Source organism: Echeneis naucrates, chromosome 20 (assembly GCF_900963305.1).
Source record: "Echeneis naucrates chromosome 20, fEcheNa1.1, whole genome shotgun sequence".
NCBI lineage: Eukaryota > Metazoa > Chordata > Actinopteri > Carangiformes > Echeneidae > Echeneis > Echeneis naucrates.
The window spans coordinates 9,298,769-9,316,258 of NC_042530.1; the positions used below are offsets into that span (position 1 = coordinate 9,298,769).

Here is a 17,490-nt window from a genome sequence, read left to right on the forward strand (position 1 = left end):
CTCTGTGTAGTTGTGATATTTATTTATGTATACAATACCACATTTACATGATATATTTTTCTGGAACAAAAGCATACCAGGTTTGTGCATAAAAATAATCTTACTATATTCAATAGATTATTGCTTACAATCTTTCATTAACATGAATGTGTACTGCACCAGTACTACTTCCATAAAACTGAAGTAATTAACAAAGTTGTTGTTAATCTCATTTAATTACAATTCCAAGATGCAGATATCATGAAGACAAAATATAAAGTAAAAGATCTGGCATGTGAATAATCCAATGAATATCATGTGCAAGCTTCACTAGCATACTTTTCACAGCCAGGTTTTTATTGCGTATTTATATGCGTAAAAATGTGATTAAAGGCACTGGTTGCTAATGTACCACATGTAATTGATCATCAATGTGTTGGGATTTACATATACTTGTTGAGCCAGTTGAGCAGGTCTGTTCTGGCTAACTGGATGCTGGGTTTGTCAGTGGGATTGATGTCCTCTCTCTTGCGGTGGACAAACCCATGTGTCTGGCCAGGAAAGATCTTAACTTGGTAGGCCACTTTGCATTTTTCCTTCAGCTTTGCTTCAAGGGTGTTCACCTGAACAACAAAGGGCAGCATAGCTTGTTGGTGCCATGGAAAAGCATTAGGTGGGTTATACCTATATACTGATCTGTAGAATATGAATAAAAACATTTCTTACAGTTTATGCTTACTCACCTGGTCCAGTGGGATGACTTCATCTTTCTCTCCAAATATGAACAGTGTTGGACTCTTCAGCTCATACCTGTCCTCCCTCTCACGGATGATCCCTGCTCAGCATCAGAGAAGACCTTCTTAAAACCAATGTGCAAAAACCACAAACTGCATGTCCGCTTGCATCTGCAATATGGGGAATTCATTCCTTCGTAGCAATTGCATACCATAGACTGACACTCCAGCTTTGACCTCTGGATACTGCAGGGCCAGGTAATGTGTGGCAACCCCTCCCCAGCAGAAGCCCACTGCTCCGATGCGCTTGGCACCACACTGCTCCTTCAAGAACCTCAGCACTGCATCCACCTCTCTGGGAAGATTACTGTGGTTAACACTCAGATCCAATGAGCCAATCAGTCATGACAGATTCACTCACTCATACTGATATAGACAAAAACACTAAGTTACTTGTTTATGTTGGTTGGCTTTTTGTCTTCAAGCCATTCCTGAAATTTGGACCAGTCGTGTGTTGGACTCCACGGCTCCTTTCCAACATAAAAATCTGGACAAACTGCTCTGCTCAGAGCAAAACAAAAAAGAGCAAAACAATCACTGTCACAGGTCAGACCAATCCATTAGATTTGCAAGCCTCTAGCCATGTGTGGCCATATGCTTTTCCTTGTACTCTGATTTTCACCCACATGTATCCATTGGCTGCCAACATGTCAGCCATGTATCTGGTGTTGGGAAGCTGCCACCCATAAATGTCTTGTATGACAATTATGGCTTTGTCAGACGCTGTGGAAGGCTTGACTACATATGCTTTGGTGTGCTCCAGTTGCACCTCCTGGCCCAGTCCTCCATACTCCATCCGATCCCCAATATCACAAGGGCATGGGCAAGCTTCATTGGCCATCTGCTGCCAGGTCGGAAGCCGAAAGTAGGAAAGGCAAGACTTGATTTGGACACTTAAACTTTTATGAGCAAACCTGCAAGTCACTTGTCAATGATTATAACAGTATTTGCACAGCTCAATGACAAGGCATTTTTACGCAAACGGCACAGTGTCTCTTCTTAGCGAAGTATTTAGACATTAAATGTGTATTGGCCACAGATGACGGACATACCGTGTTGTTTTCTGAAGAGGGATCACGCAGCCTTCGCTTGGAGCAACTAAGATATTTTCAGCGAGTCACGAATGGTGACTGTGAAGTTTACATCAAGTACAAAACCCAAAGAATGACATTCCAGCCTCGACCTTCAAAATAAAAGCTGTAATTGCCTTCTGTCCAAATGACCCAGGAAGGAGCCTGATGAGCGCCGCTCCAACGCCATAAGTGTGATTCGTAAATATCTTTACATAGAAGATAGCCCTTCTGAATCGTTGACGCATGCGTGTTTTTTTTTCTGTTTGCTTTTTTATAGTGGTGCAACTTGAACATATTCACTAGTTTTGTTTAATATAAAATCAATTATGATGTGGTTGCTGGTCTTGATAATTTTTGTATACATCATAAAAATATTTTGAACCAGAGACCCAATAACAGAGAAATTGCATTTTATTTGTAAACGTGTTTCACTGTATATTACACAAATTATTTTAAGGCACCATGTCTGAGACAACTGATTTGTCTCCCTTATGCGTTAGTCTTTTAGTGTGTGATAATAAAAACCTGTTCTCTGTGGCGAAAACTATCAATTTCAATATGAAAAAAAGAATATACAAGCATGGAAGATTGGAAAAGAACTGATGTTGGCGATAATGCCTCTTTTCATCAAGTGCAGTATCTGTTCATATATATATATATATATATATATATATATAGACACATATGGTACTAAATATCAGGAAGTCATCAAGTATGTTGAGTTATTATCGTAGATAAATTGATAGATTTTCATCCTGAATGCAGCAGCTTCCACTAAACGTTTACAGTGTTCTAGATGGGATGTCCTTCCGCCTCAGGTGTTTCGTGGTGGATGCAACGAAGTAAGTTTATGCTTGTCAGGAGGAAAGCGCTGATTGGACAGTCAAGTCAAAACCTTTTGCTCTCGATTAAGCCTTATTACCTCATAAAAAGGCACCGCTGGGATTCGAACCCAGGATCTCCTGTTTACTAGACAGGCGCTTTAACCAACTAAGCCACGGCGCCGCTGTGAGTCCATTACGGTATGATAGTAGCAATCCATGCCTAGTGTGATGATAGTTATGGTCAGGATTTATATTTTAGTTTTACCAATGCTTCCTTGTGCTTGTGGCATTTTGCATCTATGTAACTACATTAAACGTGCCCAGTTGTTTTGAAGCAGGCTCTTGTGTTTCATAAAACATTTTAGCGACCTGCAGAGAAAACACACTCAAACGAAAGGCAGGTATTAGGAAACTTTAAAAAAGAAACTTTAAATGAGTGATAATCTAATTCATGCAATACGGCAAAACTCGGTATAAGTCAAACATTATATACAAGGTTGCTGGTTCGTTTAACACCCTGCTGGTGTCGCTGTTCAACATGAATGGATTTTTATGAATACATGAAACATTCAATTTCCAGAAACAGGTGAAGAATGGGGAATAAAACTAATAGTATTTCCTGACAGAAATGCGATTGCTTCAAGTGTTTTTACAACCAAGCTTCCGGTATTTCAAGACGAATAAATCGCTGTCATCCGGTAACCACGTGACAGCTGTTGTGGAAGTTTACCTGCCGTAAACCTTCCTCCGTTGTTGTAAAATGAAATTGTTATGACAGGAGCAATCGGTGACGTTAGCGCATGCGTTAGCGGGCTTCGCTAGCCATTTGTCTCACAGGTTTAAACTGTCATTTCAGGGAGGATGTGAAGCGTATGAAAGAGTGTTGTTTTTACGTGACAAATACACCGGGAAAAAATAAAACCGCCGTCTAGCTGCGAACGCAGACTTGATGCGAGAGGACACGGCGAAAGCGAACGCTAGTGGTTAGTCTGTGGGGAAACCATTTTCTGATTGTCAATGCATCAGACACATAAGGACACACTCGTCTCGCTAGCTTAACTTGGCTAGCTAAACGATATTGTCTGTGTTGTGGATGGGTTCACTGAACAAGGTGCTCCTGGAAGAAACGCTGACTGGCGCTTAGCGAACAACATGGACACCGCCGAAGAAGGTAAATACCAGAGAAAGTCTGCTGTAGTCGCCTCCCAGCTGGGGTTAACTAGCGTACGCCTCGTCAGGACACCGAAGAGGACCAAGTCTGGCCTGCTAGTGGATAATGTGGCAGAATAGCATAGCATGATAGGACGTTAGCGTAAAGTAGGGTTAATTCAGGAGGGCTGGCTGCTAAACGCTATTTTAATCTATCTAAGATCGGTGTAATAAGACTGGAGCAGCTTATAGTGACACAAAGCGTAGAAAAAGCCAGAAGTCGCTGCTGATGTCACCAGTCTCCTGATGTATGGTCATATAGATAAGACTAAGTCCATGTGAAACTCACGTAGTTTTGTGTATCTGGTTTACCTTGTATGTGTGTGTTTCAAACTAAGATCCCTCCATCCAACAGACACACCTGTGTATTAATACTACACCCCAGCACCCACAATATTTGTCTGCACATACCTGTTTTGTTTGGCTTTCGCGATGGTTGTCAAATATTCACTCACGTTGTATGTATGTATGTATGTATGTGTGTGTGTGTGTGTGTGTGTGTGTGTGTTTGATTGTGTGTGAAGCGGATATTTGTCGTGTGTGCCGCTCTGAGGGGACCCCAGACAAACCCCTGTACCACCCTTGTGTCTGCACTGGCAGTATCAAGTTTATCCACCAGGAATGGTAAGTATGGTTGGCTTTTTCCTCTCCACTGACAGCTATTATTATTGTGATTTTTTTTCCCTTTTGTTTTAACATTTACTTATCTACAGAAAAGACTAAAGCATTTAACTAGGTTGAGGTTGATATTAACTTGTTGCATCACTTAATCCAGAAAGCTAGTTTATGTTAACCTCACCCATATCGCATCCTAAAACTGAATCTGAATCTACTCCACTACTGAAAATACTCACTTTTGTCTTTGTATTAGAATAGGGTTAAATAAAAACAGCATCTGTAGGTACTTGATTGCTCTGTGTTCTCATCAATCTTATTTGAGCGTTGATAATATTATTATCAAATGACCAGCAATTTATTTTGCCTTATGGTGAGAGTTGTCACATTATTGGTGTGCATTGTTAGTAGCATGTGTTGTGGTGCTACAGAGACTCCCCACACTACAAATCAAATTCTCCAGACATTTCAGATAAACAATATTTCCAATTGCATTTGTATATAATTTTGCAATTGCAATATCTGCCAAAATAATTCAGTTATGACGATTGCATTAATGCAGCTCATGCAGAAGCCAATACAAGTAGAACTATATCTGTCAAAACACATTTTTATTTTGAGCTTTAGTTTAGTAACATTATGGGGCCAGTTTCCTTTAGATCGCCTAAGTGTTACTTGAACTTGTTTACCACAGTTGATGCAGATCAAATGCGAAAGCAATTACAAGTGTTGGGATCAGCTTGTGTAGTTTCTCTTTACATACCTCACTTGTTAATCCCACACTCTAGCCTATATGAGAGTAAAATGAGATTGTATTATTATGTTGAAAAGCTTATCAGTTGGAAAAATAGCATTTATACCTTTCTTTGTTAGTTGTCACAGTCAGGGGCTGTTCGTTAAGGTCATAAGAGCTGACCTTATGTCCCAATCACATTATATCCTTGTTTAGACAATTTAAATCTGCAACACATCAGATTTTTCTGATTCCATTTTCTTAAATCTCAAGTACTTCCTCTTTGATATCATTTGAAAGCGTGAAAATCTCCAAACTTGGGGAAAAAAAGAAGGATAATCAATTCATTATCATGCCAGAACTTGATATCTCAAATATTATACACAGATACACACAGAATCATTCTCTATTTTTATCAATATGAAGTGAGTGATTAAAACAATAAAGAGGGTACCCAATGCCAGTGCTGTCCTTTTTCATTTTACAACATGTCTTCCTTCACACTCACAAAATTACAACCGTCTTGGAATCTTGTCTGTATGAAAGTCTGGTTTATCAGTCTGGTTAACATCTAAGTGATTACAGCATAAAATAATATACAAGCTTGTAATCTCCTTTTCACCCTGTGAATGTTCCTCAGTTTGGTCCAGTGGTTGAAGCACAGCAGGAAGGAGTACTGTGAATTGTGCAAGCACAGATTTGCTTTTACACCAAGTAAGTTTGTGGCATTGATTAATCATGTTTAACAGCTTTAAGTTTCCCAAACTCACTTGTCAGGTGATGCTATATAGCTATTGCTTAGTTTTAGTTTAAGTTTTTGTTGTTGTTGTTGTTTTTTTTAATTGTATTTCCATGTGACCATTTAATTTATTGAAAAAAAATTTTTGCTACTTTGCAGTTTTGAAATATATAAATGGTGTCCAGTACTCAGAAATTTGCATGCTTCTTGTTCGCTCTCTCCCTTTTTCCATTTCAGTCTACTCCCCAGACATGCCCTCACGTCTGCCCATTCAAGACATTTGTGCCGGCTTGCTGACCAGTGTGGGCACGGCAATCCGCTACTGGTTCCATTATACACTGGTGGCCTTCGCATGGCTTGGGGTGGTTCCTCTCACTGCATGTAAGTGGGGCGCATAGAAATGCAAACATAAACGATTGTGTATTCAGTGTTAAGAAATATCCCAAAAACTCAATAAGACTTTTCTTACATCCTTTTGCAGCTTCTAAATTTGATTCCTGTAGTGTAAGTCTACCCAGAGTATGAATGAGAGGAATGTCTCACTTATGTGCACAGTCATAGGCACACGTGGACACATTACCACTTTGTGAAGCACATAATACAGTCATTGATGAAGTGACCATAACATAAACTTTACATATGAGCTAATTTTAATGGCTTAACAAGATCAGGAGACTTACAGCAAGTACTATTATATAACAGGCTACACTATGTGTGTTCTAATCTATATAAATCCCCCTCACTACTATTGAAAAAATCTCAGCGAGAACTGTTTAATTCTTGTACATGATGAAAGTGTTTTCTGTGCAAATATTTTAAAGATAATTTTTTTAATGTGCAGTATGACAGATATATTAATGCTCTCTCTTACGTCAGGTCGCATCTACAAGTGTCTGTTTACAGGCTCTGTGAGCTCACTTTTGACACTGCCATTGGACATGCTTTCTACGTGAGTGCTGATACCAGTGTTCTCCAGCACTGCACACTAAATATTGTAACTTAATATAAGCCATTTTGTCTGATACATCAGTTATATTGCTCAAATTTCATTATCTGTGTTGTTGTTTGTGTTTTTCCAGAGAGAACCTGCTTGCAGATTGTCTTCAGGGCTGCTTTGTTGTCACCTGCACGCTCTGTGCATTTATCAGTCTGGTGTGGCTCAGAGAACAAATAGTCCATGGCGGCGCTCCCCAGTGGTTAGAGCAGCATCAGCCGCCACCACCTAATGCTGCTGGACAGCCTAATGAGGTGCATTACTCTACTGATTGCCAATAAACCGAAGTACTTTATTTAATTTAAAGGTTAGAATGAAAAGCAAAAGTAATAGAAATTAGATTGACTAATTAAGAAACTAAAAGCAAGAGTTAGTCAATAAATATCTGTTCTGTTGGTATATGTTACCCAAGTCTTTTAATGAGACAATAAACATACCAAGTGAATAATAAAGATATTGGTGGATAGCATAGAAAGTTTCTTGTATGTAATGTGTGCAGATTCACCATATTTCTCAGTCACCCATACAGCTGTTCCTCATTATCTTGTCGTTAATATAAACAGTTGTACATCCAATCTAAAGCGCACGCACACACCCTAAAAATCTCCCAATATTAAAGCCATGCATCGTCGTCTCTCCCCCTCAGGCACAAGGAGCAGGTCAGGCAGCAGCTGATGAGCCACCTGCAGCCCAACCAGCCCCAGCTGATCCACCAGCCCAGAATGAAGCAGAGCCTGAGCCCCCCGATGTCCCCCCAGACCACGGCGATGACCCAGAGCTGGAAGAAGAGGAGGGGGCAGCTGCTGAAGATGCAGACCCCAATAATGGTGCACAAGGTTAGAATCTGCCCAGTTAAAGATGTGTTTCTGATGTGTTTAAGATCATTTTAATCAGTGCTCACATCAGCTGTTAGACTGTAAAAAAATATTATGCCATCATCTCTTATAAAACCATTGTATAAATAATTCTAATTAATTGACAGTAGTAAAATACTCAACCTGTCTGCCCACTGTTCGGCCTGCTCAGATTTTATGTCGATACTATAATCCATCATCTTTTAGAATTGCCCAACAAAACATAGTTTATGCATAAATTACATGGAGCAGGCATCATGAATAAAGTGTTCCCAGCAATACTTTATTACCAACAAAGCTAATAAATAAAACAACTGCTTCCACAACATCTTTCTGCAACAGAAAACAGCAGGTTTATGGAAATGCAGTCATAATTTTCCAGAGCCACCAACATCAGTGCATACAAATAGTTTCCATAATGGGCTCATTTACTGCAAACGTTTCATCACAATTAATTTGAGCATGATGTAATTTGTCAAAACGCAGCCTGAAACCCTCGCATCACACTCTGTTTTACTGTGGTTAATGGACTGACTTTGCAGCAGGCTAGCTAAGAAGTGTGGATCATGAAGTATTAGTACGTCATTCTAACTGAGGAGTGTCATCACTGCTAAATGAATACAATGGAAAAAGTCTCGCAAAAGTCTTTTATTTTTTTTTTTTTTGCATTTCAGCATCAACTGACTTTACTAGAACAACATTAATAATGAAGCAGTAATAGCAATTGTAGGACAACGGTTATTTGTGTCATTATATTGTTTACTCTAATACTGTAGTCACTAACAAGCAATTAGACGCAGTTAGAAATTATTTGAGCAGTGATATTCATTGAGCGGGGTCGCTCATGTCCTCTGAACATAAATAGCATAATGCTTGGCATGATGATGGTGAGTCACTTAATGTTTCAAAATTATATCTGTCTCTGAAGATGACATGAATTGGAATGCTTTGGAGTGGGACCGGGCCGCAGAGGAGCTCACCTGGGAAAGGGCAAGTCCACATATCATTACTCCTGTAACACTCCCATCTCAATCTCAAGTGCACACCAAACTCCATAGGTAACTGGGCCATGTATTCTTTATGTTAAAGCAATTAAAATCTATTTATTTTCTTTTAGATGCTGGGCCTCGATGGTTCATTGGTGTTTTTGGTAAGGTTTTACACCCATAATTGTCATATATTATTTCTATAGTGAGAATATTTTAAATGGTGGCATCTCGCCATGTAATGACATTGTCTTTCTTGTAGGAGCATGTGTTTTGGGTTGTATCTCTCAACACACTATTCATCCTGGTCTTTGGTGAGTGGAATGAAATGAAGATGTTTCATGTATCACAAATATAAAGGTACAATGATATTATGCTGACAGTGGGAAAATGTTTTCTTTCTTTTTCTACATTCAGCATTTTGTCCCTACCACATTGGGCACTTCTCTGTTGTTGGGCTTGGCTTTGAGGAATATGTAAGAAATTGCTTTCCTCAATTATCTTTATTATACAACACTGTATGTGATGAATTGTACTTTGTATTTATTGACTACTGCTTTGTACTCTTGTGTAGGTTCAGGCTTCCCACTTTGAGGGCTTAATCACAACAATTGTGGGCTACATATTGCTGGCCATGACGCTCATCCTCTGTCATGTATCCTTCTACGAAACGATGCAAATCCTCTGTACTTTGCTGAAATCTAAAATCAAGGGCAAGATGATCTCATCAGATGTAGTCTCAAAATATTACACGGCCAGACATTGCATGACAAATTTATGCTGTTAGCTCTGTGCAGCAAGAGCTTGTATGGTGCCGTTGTTGGTCCTTAATGGCTGTCTCAGGGACTGGCTGCTCTAGTCAGGTTCCAGCGCTCCCGGCGTCTCCTGGGAGTCTGCTACATTGTTGTCAAGGTAACAACACTCTAAATACATTTCTTTGTGGGACTGCACAAGTGATGTCCTTGGTTGTAATGCACATAGAATTATTCGCTTTCTAAGTTTTACTACTTGAACATAAAATTGGCAAATTGGTTTTGTTTGCTAATTTTTTCATACACATCAGCTAATCATGATCGCTCTCACAGTAACTCCCAAAGTTGAATGAGGAAGAACAGACTTAATCTACATGTGTTATAAACTGTAGTGAGACATGGCCCTCTTTCTGCTACAGGTATCTCTGCTTGTTGTTGTGGAGATTGGTGTGTTTCCACTCATCTGTGGCTGGTGGCTCGACATCTGCTCTTTAGTAAGACTCTAACTCTTCCCCTTATTCTTACTATCATAATGTATCTAGTACTCTGTATGTATGTATCTAGTAAGTGCATTTTTTAAATAATATTGTGTAATGTTGGAATTAGGAATCAAACTTGGATTCAAGGTGAAAGGATGGTCGGACCTCTCTCAATGGTGGCTGTTGTAGTTACAGATACCCTCTTGCTATAGGAATATCTCGGCATATTATTCCTGTTTTCTACTTTTACGACTACTTTCACGTTCCTCATCAGTACACAGGTGTCAGAAATCCCCCCTCTTCACCCCCAACTGCATCCTGAGCTTGTCACCTATGCTACTCATTCTAACAAAATTTTGCTGAACATGTCCCAAGTCATTCAACCTGCCTTAGAACAGATGGCACAGCTCTCAAAGCAGAGGGGAAAGACATCCATCCTGCTCAAAGGCTGCCAGTGGAAATAATCCCATTGACCTGAGACTAGAAAAAGAAAATCATCCTGAATGTATTTTCAGAAAAGTTTTGGGATGCTCCCACACTTAAGACGGCCTTGCCCAGATACTTTATATGTTTATATGTTTTCAAATTGTCTGTCCATCCCATGCCTTAAAAAGGTTGAAGGGGTCAGCGCCACTTTGAACCTCATCTGTCTAAAGTCTAACTGAACACTTTGAGGGAGTGTTTTTCAAATTTGGTACAAACATTCACTTGGATTTAAGGATGATGAGATTTTGGAGATCACAGATAAAAGTGACAGTGGCCTTATAAAACACATTTGGTCATAAGTAAACAGAACGGAACAAATTTCTAATTCAAAGAAATTATGATTATGATGAAATTGCATTTTACACTCAAACTTTACACTGAAACTATGACTTTCCCAAAAAACACTACTCTGGCTACTGCTCATCCCTATAAACAAGGAACAGAAGGGGAGATTGATTGCATAGCAATCTACTGCCTGGTATGCCTGTATACATTGTATCATCTAGCCAACTGTTTCATTCCTAGAGCAATTAAAGTATTTAGAAAGCTGAATTTGATTCAACCAACATGTTACATTTTTCCATTTCATTTTCTGTATCCTGCAGGAGATGTTTGATGCATCCCTGAAAGACAGAGAGCTGAGTTTTAAATCAGCCCCTGGTACCACCATGTTCCTGCACTGGCTTGTGGGAATGGTGTATGTCTTTTACTTTGCTTCATTCATCCTTCTGCTGAGAGAGGTAGGATGACAAAATGTGTTGCAGTTGTTTTCTAATGTAATTTAATGTCTCTCCCAGGTAATTTTGTTTTAGATAACTTTTCCTCATATTGAAGCGTTACAATTTTTAAAAATATATATATATATATCGTCATAACTTTTTTACTTGTTTGTCTATCAGGTGCTGAGGCCTGGAGTGCTGTGGTTTCTGAGAAACCTCAATGATCCAGATTTTAACCCAGTGCAGGAAATGATTCACCTGCCCATCTATAGACACCTGCGGCGGTTCATCCTTTCTGTGGTGGTGTTTGGATCAATTGTGTTGCTCATGCTGTGGCTGCCCATCAGACTGATTAAACTATTGCTGCCCACTTTCCTACCATACAATGTCATGCTCTACAGGTAACTACAGAATTATCAGTCACCAACAATCATCTGTGTCGTCAGAAATCCTGTTTAAAACCACAATCTTTTCAAACTTGATAGCCACTAAAATGCTTCATTATAACATGAGCTTCAGAGGAGGTGTTTGCAGTCTCCAAAATAGTGTGTCTGATCAGAAACAAGAGCTGTACTGACTTACCAAGTGTACCAAGTCAAACAATTGAAAACAGAATTTTTGCCATTTGGTACATGAACTGGAGTGCACTCTTGAAACTTTCTCACTCTTTTCTGACCTTGTCCACCTGTTTCTCCTCAGTGACGCCCCGGTAAGTGAGCTCTCTTTGGAGCTATTATTACTCCAGGTTGTGCTGCCAGCTCTTCTGGAGCAGGGACACACTCGGCAGTGGCTCAAAGGCCTGGTCAGGGCCTGGACAGTTAGTGCTGGATATTTACTGTAAGTCAAGTCTGAAACACTGAAACATATTTTTACATTTTCTCAAATCCGCTCTCTGTAAATGACCCAATGCTTCTTTTTACCTGTGCAGAGACCTTCACTCCTATCTCCTCGGGGAGCAAGACGACAATGATGCCAACCAGCCTGTGAACAACAACAACAATAACCCTCCCCCTGGTCACCACAACAACAACAACCCTGCTCCAGCTGTTGGCGAGGGCCTGCATGCAGCCCACCAGGCCATCCTGCAACAGGGGGGACCGGTGGGCTTCCAGCCCTACCACAGACCCCTTCGCTTCCCATTCAGGGTGAGATAGCCCCGTGGTTTTGAACAATGAACAAAAGTTTTTGAGGCAAACTCTGGAAGTTTACAGGTTTTATATGGAAGGAATACCGCTAACATTTGAAACTTTGGTGTATTTTTGAAATCTTTATCAGCGAAAGTTACTATAGACTGCCAAGTCACAAGTTGTAATGATACTAAGAAGAAGCAATTTCAGTTACAAGTCACATCAAACCTGCTCAGCAAAGCAGAGACACTAATTTATAGTTACACTAACACTCGGGGATGTGGTTGCAGGCAAGTTAAACTTGTACTCTTAATGTTATACTTGTAATTATGCATTCAACTAACATATCTTTGAGTATTTGGACTGTACCCTATACACAGTGTCTTCAGTGTTTAGTTTAAAAAAAAAAAAGCTTCCACAACTGCCTTGTGTTTGTGGTTTCCCACACAAATTTAGAAACGTGCCTGTATAACTTAAGTCTTGTTTTTCCATTGCTCCCTTTGATGTTACAGGCCTTGATCTCCATGTGCACTGTTATAACCGTCTAACAGATTCCAGCTGTAGTTTAGAAAATACAGAGTATACTGTACATATATCTAAAGCGTTAGCCGGGAATGGAGGTTCACAATCATACACATAAAAGTTTGATTACTGCCCTATATTGACCTCTATTCTAAAACATCAATCCTTTTTTCAGATTGTGTTGCTGATAGCATTCATGTGCATCACTCTCCTGGTGGCCAGTCTGGTCTGTCTCACCCTTCCAGGTGAGATGTGTTTTTACTCGGTGGACCAACAGCCAAACCATTACTGCCTGGTGTATATGTGTACCTATAAGAAGTTAAGCTAAAATAATAATTTGCAGTGTAGTAGTGTGATCATGTACAGTATGCTTTGTCTTGTGTGTTTCAGTTTTCACTGGGCGCTGGCTGATGTCCTTCTGGACAGGAAACTCCAAAATCCACGAGCTGTACACAGCAGCATGTGGCCTGTATGTCTGCTGGCTGTCTATCCGTGGAGTCACTGTTCTGCTGGCCTGGATGCCCCAGGGACGCACAGTCATCATGCGCAAAGTTCAGGAGTGGACACTCATGGTATGAAAGTGTGAGCAGCCTCCATGGTGGGCAAACACGGGACTCTTTAACTCTGCCAGTGCTGCAGTAATTTTATTCCACAAAGAAAGCTGTTACCATCAACGGTGCTGAAACTTTCACACTTCTCTTAGCCTGTTGATGTTTTATTGTTAAATATATTACTTTTACATCTTCTTTTTAATTTTGCAGATCCTGAAGACCCTGGTTGTTGCTCTACTTGTTGCTGGAGTCATCCCGCTGCTACTCGGTCTGCTGTTTGAACTGGTTATTGTGGCTCCACTCAGGGTACCCCTGGACCAAACACCCCTCTTCTACCCCTGGCAGGTACGACTGTGTGCCTGTCATCGTCTTCTTCATCTTTCCCTCCCCTCTCTTAAGGGCTTTGTTTTAGTAGTTTATGGTTGTCTAGGTATTATGTTGTGAATGTTCCTTTACCACGATTTGCCCATTTGTGTCCATCATTTATCTCTCTGTTGTATCTATATTTATCCATTAATCTTTATCTGCAGGATTGGGCTCTTGGAGTGCTACATGCCAAAATCATTGCTGCCATCACTCTCATGGGCCCACAGTGGTGGCTGAAGACTGTAATTGAGCAGGTAGGTTTTTCATGGATATTAAGAATTACATTTTTTATTTCTCTCAACATTTAATCAGTTTTTATTATGCTTTTGATTCTTTATTCATTATTCAGCCGTTCAGATTCGGCTGAATCGGCCGGATCCACCGTCTTAGTCAGACAGGGGATCCGGCCATATGCATTTCTGTTGTTTTGTAGCTGACTGTGTTCTGCTTTACTTGTGCCTAAAGACAGTATTTCATCAACATAAAAATTCCAAAATATCTTCCTAGGTTTATGCTAATGGCATTCGCAACATTGATCTTCAATTCATCATCCGTAAACTGGCAGCTCCAGTCATCTCGGTGCTGCTGCTGTCCTTGTGTGTGCCATATGTGATAGCTGCTGGGGTGGTGCCAGCTGTTGGTGAGGGCCTGTGCACATTAGTTTAAAACTTAAATTTTATCTGTTTGTTATATTTACTAATTCACAGTGAAATATTTCTCCGAACAAACCTTAAAACAAATTCAGCAATATTTTCTGTCAGGTTTATCCAGTAAATATGATTTTACATTATAGAGGTCTTTTCAAACATTATACTTACTTTACACTTAGGTACTTTGAAACAACATATAATTGAAGTGCATCATTTTACAGGAGTGACTCCAGAGATGGAGATTCTAATGCAGAGGAGAATCTACCCATTCCTCTTGATGGTGGTGTCACTTATTGGCATCCTGTCCTTCCAAATTCGACAGTTCAAACGCCTTTATGAACACATCAAGAATGACAAGTAAGATTTTTTTTGTTTGTTTGTTTTTCACATACACCCAGCAACAAGACTTTTTGTAACACCTTATTGGACAAAACATATAAAAATTGTGGTTTTAAACATGCGACTTGTAAAAATTTTATGTGTTATGTCAAAATATTAATGTTTCAAAAGGGTGAATTAATGACGTTCTTCAAAGAAGAAGGGTTAGCAGCAAATAACTTATAAACCTTGGTGATGATCTGTCTTTGCAGATATCTGGTTGGGCAGAGGCTCGTCAACTATGAACGGAAAGCTGGGAGAGCAAGTTCAGTCCCACCTCCAAATCCTGTTGCAGAGTAGATTTTTTTGTGCTAGATCGCTACATTTTGCACCTGTTGTGTTACGTACACCCTGACCGCCACCCTATTGATTTTCAGCAACCATAATCCTTTTCAATCTTTTGTGGAACTTGGTGGATCTGATGGTCGTCATTCAGTTTCTTGAATTCCCCTTTAATGCTCATGAAGGGGAGGATAGGAATTGTGTTATAATCATGGGACAGTTGAGTATTCCCCTGTGACTATGGAGTAGGCAGAAGGCTGAGGGTTGGAGGTTTGATTTTTAGCTCAAGATCTCTATTGTCATCATGCCTTGCTTTGTAAAATGCTGCCTGATAACTGTACATGTGTAAATACTTTGAACGCAGACTTTGTCTTACAAAAGAAGACACATGGATTAATGCAATGACCATTGTACATCTAAAAAGTGTATGTATAATTTATTAAATCAGACTGACAATTTATCTTTTTTGTTTCAAGACTGGTGATTGTATACTGCAAAGATTAGGCTCAATCTAGAGCCACATCTTCAACTTTTCAAATGTGAAATGTATGATGCATAAATTGTCTATGAAAGCGAAAAGATATCACACGTGGAAGCAAGATTAATACATAACTGGGGGTGGTGTTATCTCCTCATCCTTTGGTATTAGTGGAGAAGTTAGCACAATTCCAAATTTTTCTTCCAAAACGACAGGAATCTCCTCATCCTTTAGCGCCCTGGTGGTGGTTTCCAACACGCTGCCTGTTCCCTCATTGGGAAATGTTGTGGTTATCAGTCTGTGGCCGATGTAGGTGAGCCTTCCACCAGGTGTTGGAAGAGTACAGAGGGATTTGCAGAAAAATATGGAGCAGGGTGAGCTCTGATGGTACCAGCACATCTCAGAAAAGTCCTCCATCTTTCTGGGTGTCAGGGTGAACTTATAGATCTCTGCCCAGTCTCCATCCGCACCTCTGTTTTCCTCATTCTGCCACTCCAGAAAGTATAAATCCTGCTCCTTTCTGAAGCGGTAGACCCGGTGACCCTGCTCCTGGGGGCTGCTGCTCTCCAGTGACAGGGGGGTCCAAAAACCTGGTGCACCAAAGCCCACATCGGCCAGCCAGCGCCGGCCCTGGACGGTGACCATGAGGATCAGGTGGTCTGAAGGGGGTCCGTACCGGCCGGTGATGGCGTTCCTCACCTGTCCGGAGATCAGGGTCACCTGGAAGCCCAGCTGGGACAGCAGCCAGGAGAAGAGTCCGTTATTTTCAAAGCAGAAGCCGCCCCGGCGCTGAACCACGATCTTCTCGTACAGCTGGGGGAGTTGAAGCCGGACCCGTCCTCCGCTGTGGACGGTCAGGTTCTCAAACGGCACCGAGAGCAGGTGACAGGTGTGTACCGACCGCAGCACCTCCAGGCTGGGCTCGGCCGGGCCCACAAACCCGATCCGCCTCAGATACCTCTGCAAGTCCATGCTCGTGTCTTTGAGACTCTGGGTTTTTACTTTCACCTCTCACCTGAACTGCAGCTGCATTGGGAAAAATTCAATTCGAAGCACAGCCACACTGTCAGCCTGGATATTTTCATTCTTCTGTAGCTGGATCTGCAGCTGGAAATCAAGCCAACGCGGAAGCTTCGGATATGATCGCTTCACACAAACAGCAGCAGCAGCAATACAAGCCACTCCTCATACACACCCACAATAAAAACCCACAGTGCATTTCAAAGTCTAAGGTCGTCCCCTCGGTGACAACCGAATACAGGTGATTTTTTACAATATTATGTAATATATACGATGAAGGTTTAAGTTTGAGCCACGATTGTGGGATGTGGGAGTGACGCAACAGTTAAAGTCTTCAAACACCCGTGGGTGACTTCAGAGGCTGCGGCCGGCTGTTCCTCCACTCTGTGGGAAAGCTTAATTACAGGCCATACCAAACAGAAAACAGAAAACTGCTCCGGCATATCAACTGGTTCATCTCACGCTGTATTTGTTAGAGATAGGCACTGTAGAACAAAATTACAAATCACGACTGATCCACCTTAAATCATCTGTGATTTGGCCCCAGTCTTAATCCACACCAGCAGTCATTCTGACAGATTACAGGTCAGCAATGAAACTGCTCAGATTTGTCTGGCCATGTTTACGACTTCTTTAACTTCTATTCTCAACTCCCAACCATCATATTGTATGGGAGGTATGTGTAAGATTGAAAGTTATTTCTTTGCGATTGTTTTAATTTGATGTATTTTAAAATATGAAATATATGAAATACTTCTAAAATATAGTGTAGCATGATCTTTAAGAGCCAGATCAAAACTGTCTGTAAAATGAATGATGTTTTAGCTGTAGCTGGTGTATTAGTGTGTTAATCTATATTGTCGATTAATCTGATATCGAT

The 17,490-nt window shown here is 40.6% G+C and overlaps 3 protein-coding genes and 1 non-coding gene across 5 annotated transcripts; 1 reads left to right on the forward strand and 3 right to left on the reverse strand.

Moving 5' to 3' along the window:
* Positions 1-2: 2 nt before the first annotated feature.
* cmbl (carboxymethylenebutenolidase homolog (Pseudomonas)) lies at positions 3-1,910 on the reverse strand. 2 transcript variants are annotated; one of them, XM_029528665.1, is made up of 6 exons: positions 1,826-1,910; positions 1,400-1,614; positions 1,167-1,274; positions 926-1,068; positions 723-814; positions 3-602 (listed from the first exon to the last, which is right to left on the reverse strand). In XM_029528665.1, the coding sequence occupies exons 2-6, from the start codon at positions 1,612-1,614 to the stop codon at positions 423-425; spliced, it is 738 nt and encodes a 245-aa protein (XP_029384525.1). In that variant the 5' UTR covers positions 1,826-1,910; the 3' UTR covers positions 3-422. The 2 variants fall into 2 exon arrangements, with proteins under 2 accessions (XP_029384525.1, XP_029384526.1); XM_029528666.1 differs by having other exon boundaries at positions 1,400-1,617.
* An 867-nt stretch (positions 1,911-2,777) lies between these two features.
* trnat-agu (transfer RNA threonine (anticodon AGU)) lies at positions 2,778-2,851 on the reverse strand. Its single transcript has one exon. It is a non-coding gene; the product is annotated as a tRNA-Thr (tRNA).
* Positions 2,852-3,459: 608 nt separating this feature from the next.
* Positions 3,460-15,572, forward strand: marchf6 (E3 ubiquitin-protein ligase MARCH6). Its single transcript, XM_029529290.1, has 25 exons — positions 3,460-3,841; positions 4,404-4,503; positions 5,868-5,941; positions 6,204-6,347; positions 6,843-6,915; positions 7,046-7,214; positions 7,607-7,796; positions 8,743-8,804; positions 8,932-8,964; positions 9,063-9,114; positions 9,218-9,276; positions 9,375-9,455; positions 9,644-9,712; positions 9,972-10,046; positions 11,123-11,257; positions 11,417-11,637; positions 11,936-12,073; positions 12,165-12,381; positions 13,061-13,130; positions 13,276-13,457; positions 13,647-13,781; positions 13,967-14,056; positions 14,310-14,442; positions 14,674-14,809; positions 15,043-15,572. Exons 1-25 carry the CDS (start codon positions 3,823-3,825, stop codon positions 15,128-15,130), a joined length of 2,745 nt encoding a protein of 914 aa, XP_029385150.1. The 5' UTR covers positions 3,460-3,822; the 3' UTR covers positions 15,131-15,572.
* Positions 13,952-16,732, reverse strand: LOC115061070 (arylamine N-acetyltransferase, pineal gland isozyme NAT-10-like). The gene has a single exon (XM_029529291.1). It carries the CDS (start codon positions 16,560-16,562, stop codon positions 15,714-15,716), a length of 849 nt encoding a protein of 282 aa, XP_029385151.1. The 5' UTR covers positions 16,563-16,732; the 3' UTR covers positions 13,952-15,713.
* Between the last annotated feature and the right edge of the window lie 758 nt (positions 16,733-17,490).

Coding starts and splice junctions, on each gene's coding strand:
- LOC115061070 (XM_029529291.1), bottom strand. CDS start 16,562: ATGGACTTGCAGAGGTATCTGAGGCGGATCGGGTTTGTGGGCCCGGCC.
- marchf6 (XM_029529290.1), top strand. Junction 9,456..9,643: donor TGACGCTCATCCTCTGTCAT/GTATCCTTCTAC, acceptor TGGCTGTCTCAG/GGACTGGCTGCTCTAGTCAG. Junction 12,074..12,164: donor GTTAGTGCTGGATATTTACT/GTAAGTCAAGTC, acceptor TTACCTGTGCAG/AGACCTTCACTCCTATCTCC.
- cmbl (XM_029528665.1), bottom strand. CDS start 1,614: ATGGCCAATGAAGCTTGCCCATGCCCTTGTGATATTGGGGATCGGATG. Junction 1,275..1,399: donor TTGGCAGCCAATGGATACAT/GTGGGTGAAAAT, acceptor TGCTCTGAGCAG/AGCAGTTTGTCCAGATTTTT. Junction 603..722: donor AAGTCATCCCACTGGACCAG/GTGAGTAAGCAT, acceptor TTTGTTGTTCAG/GTGAACACCCTTGAAGCAAA.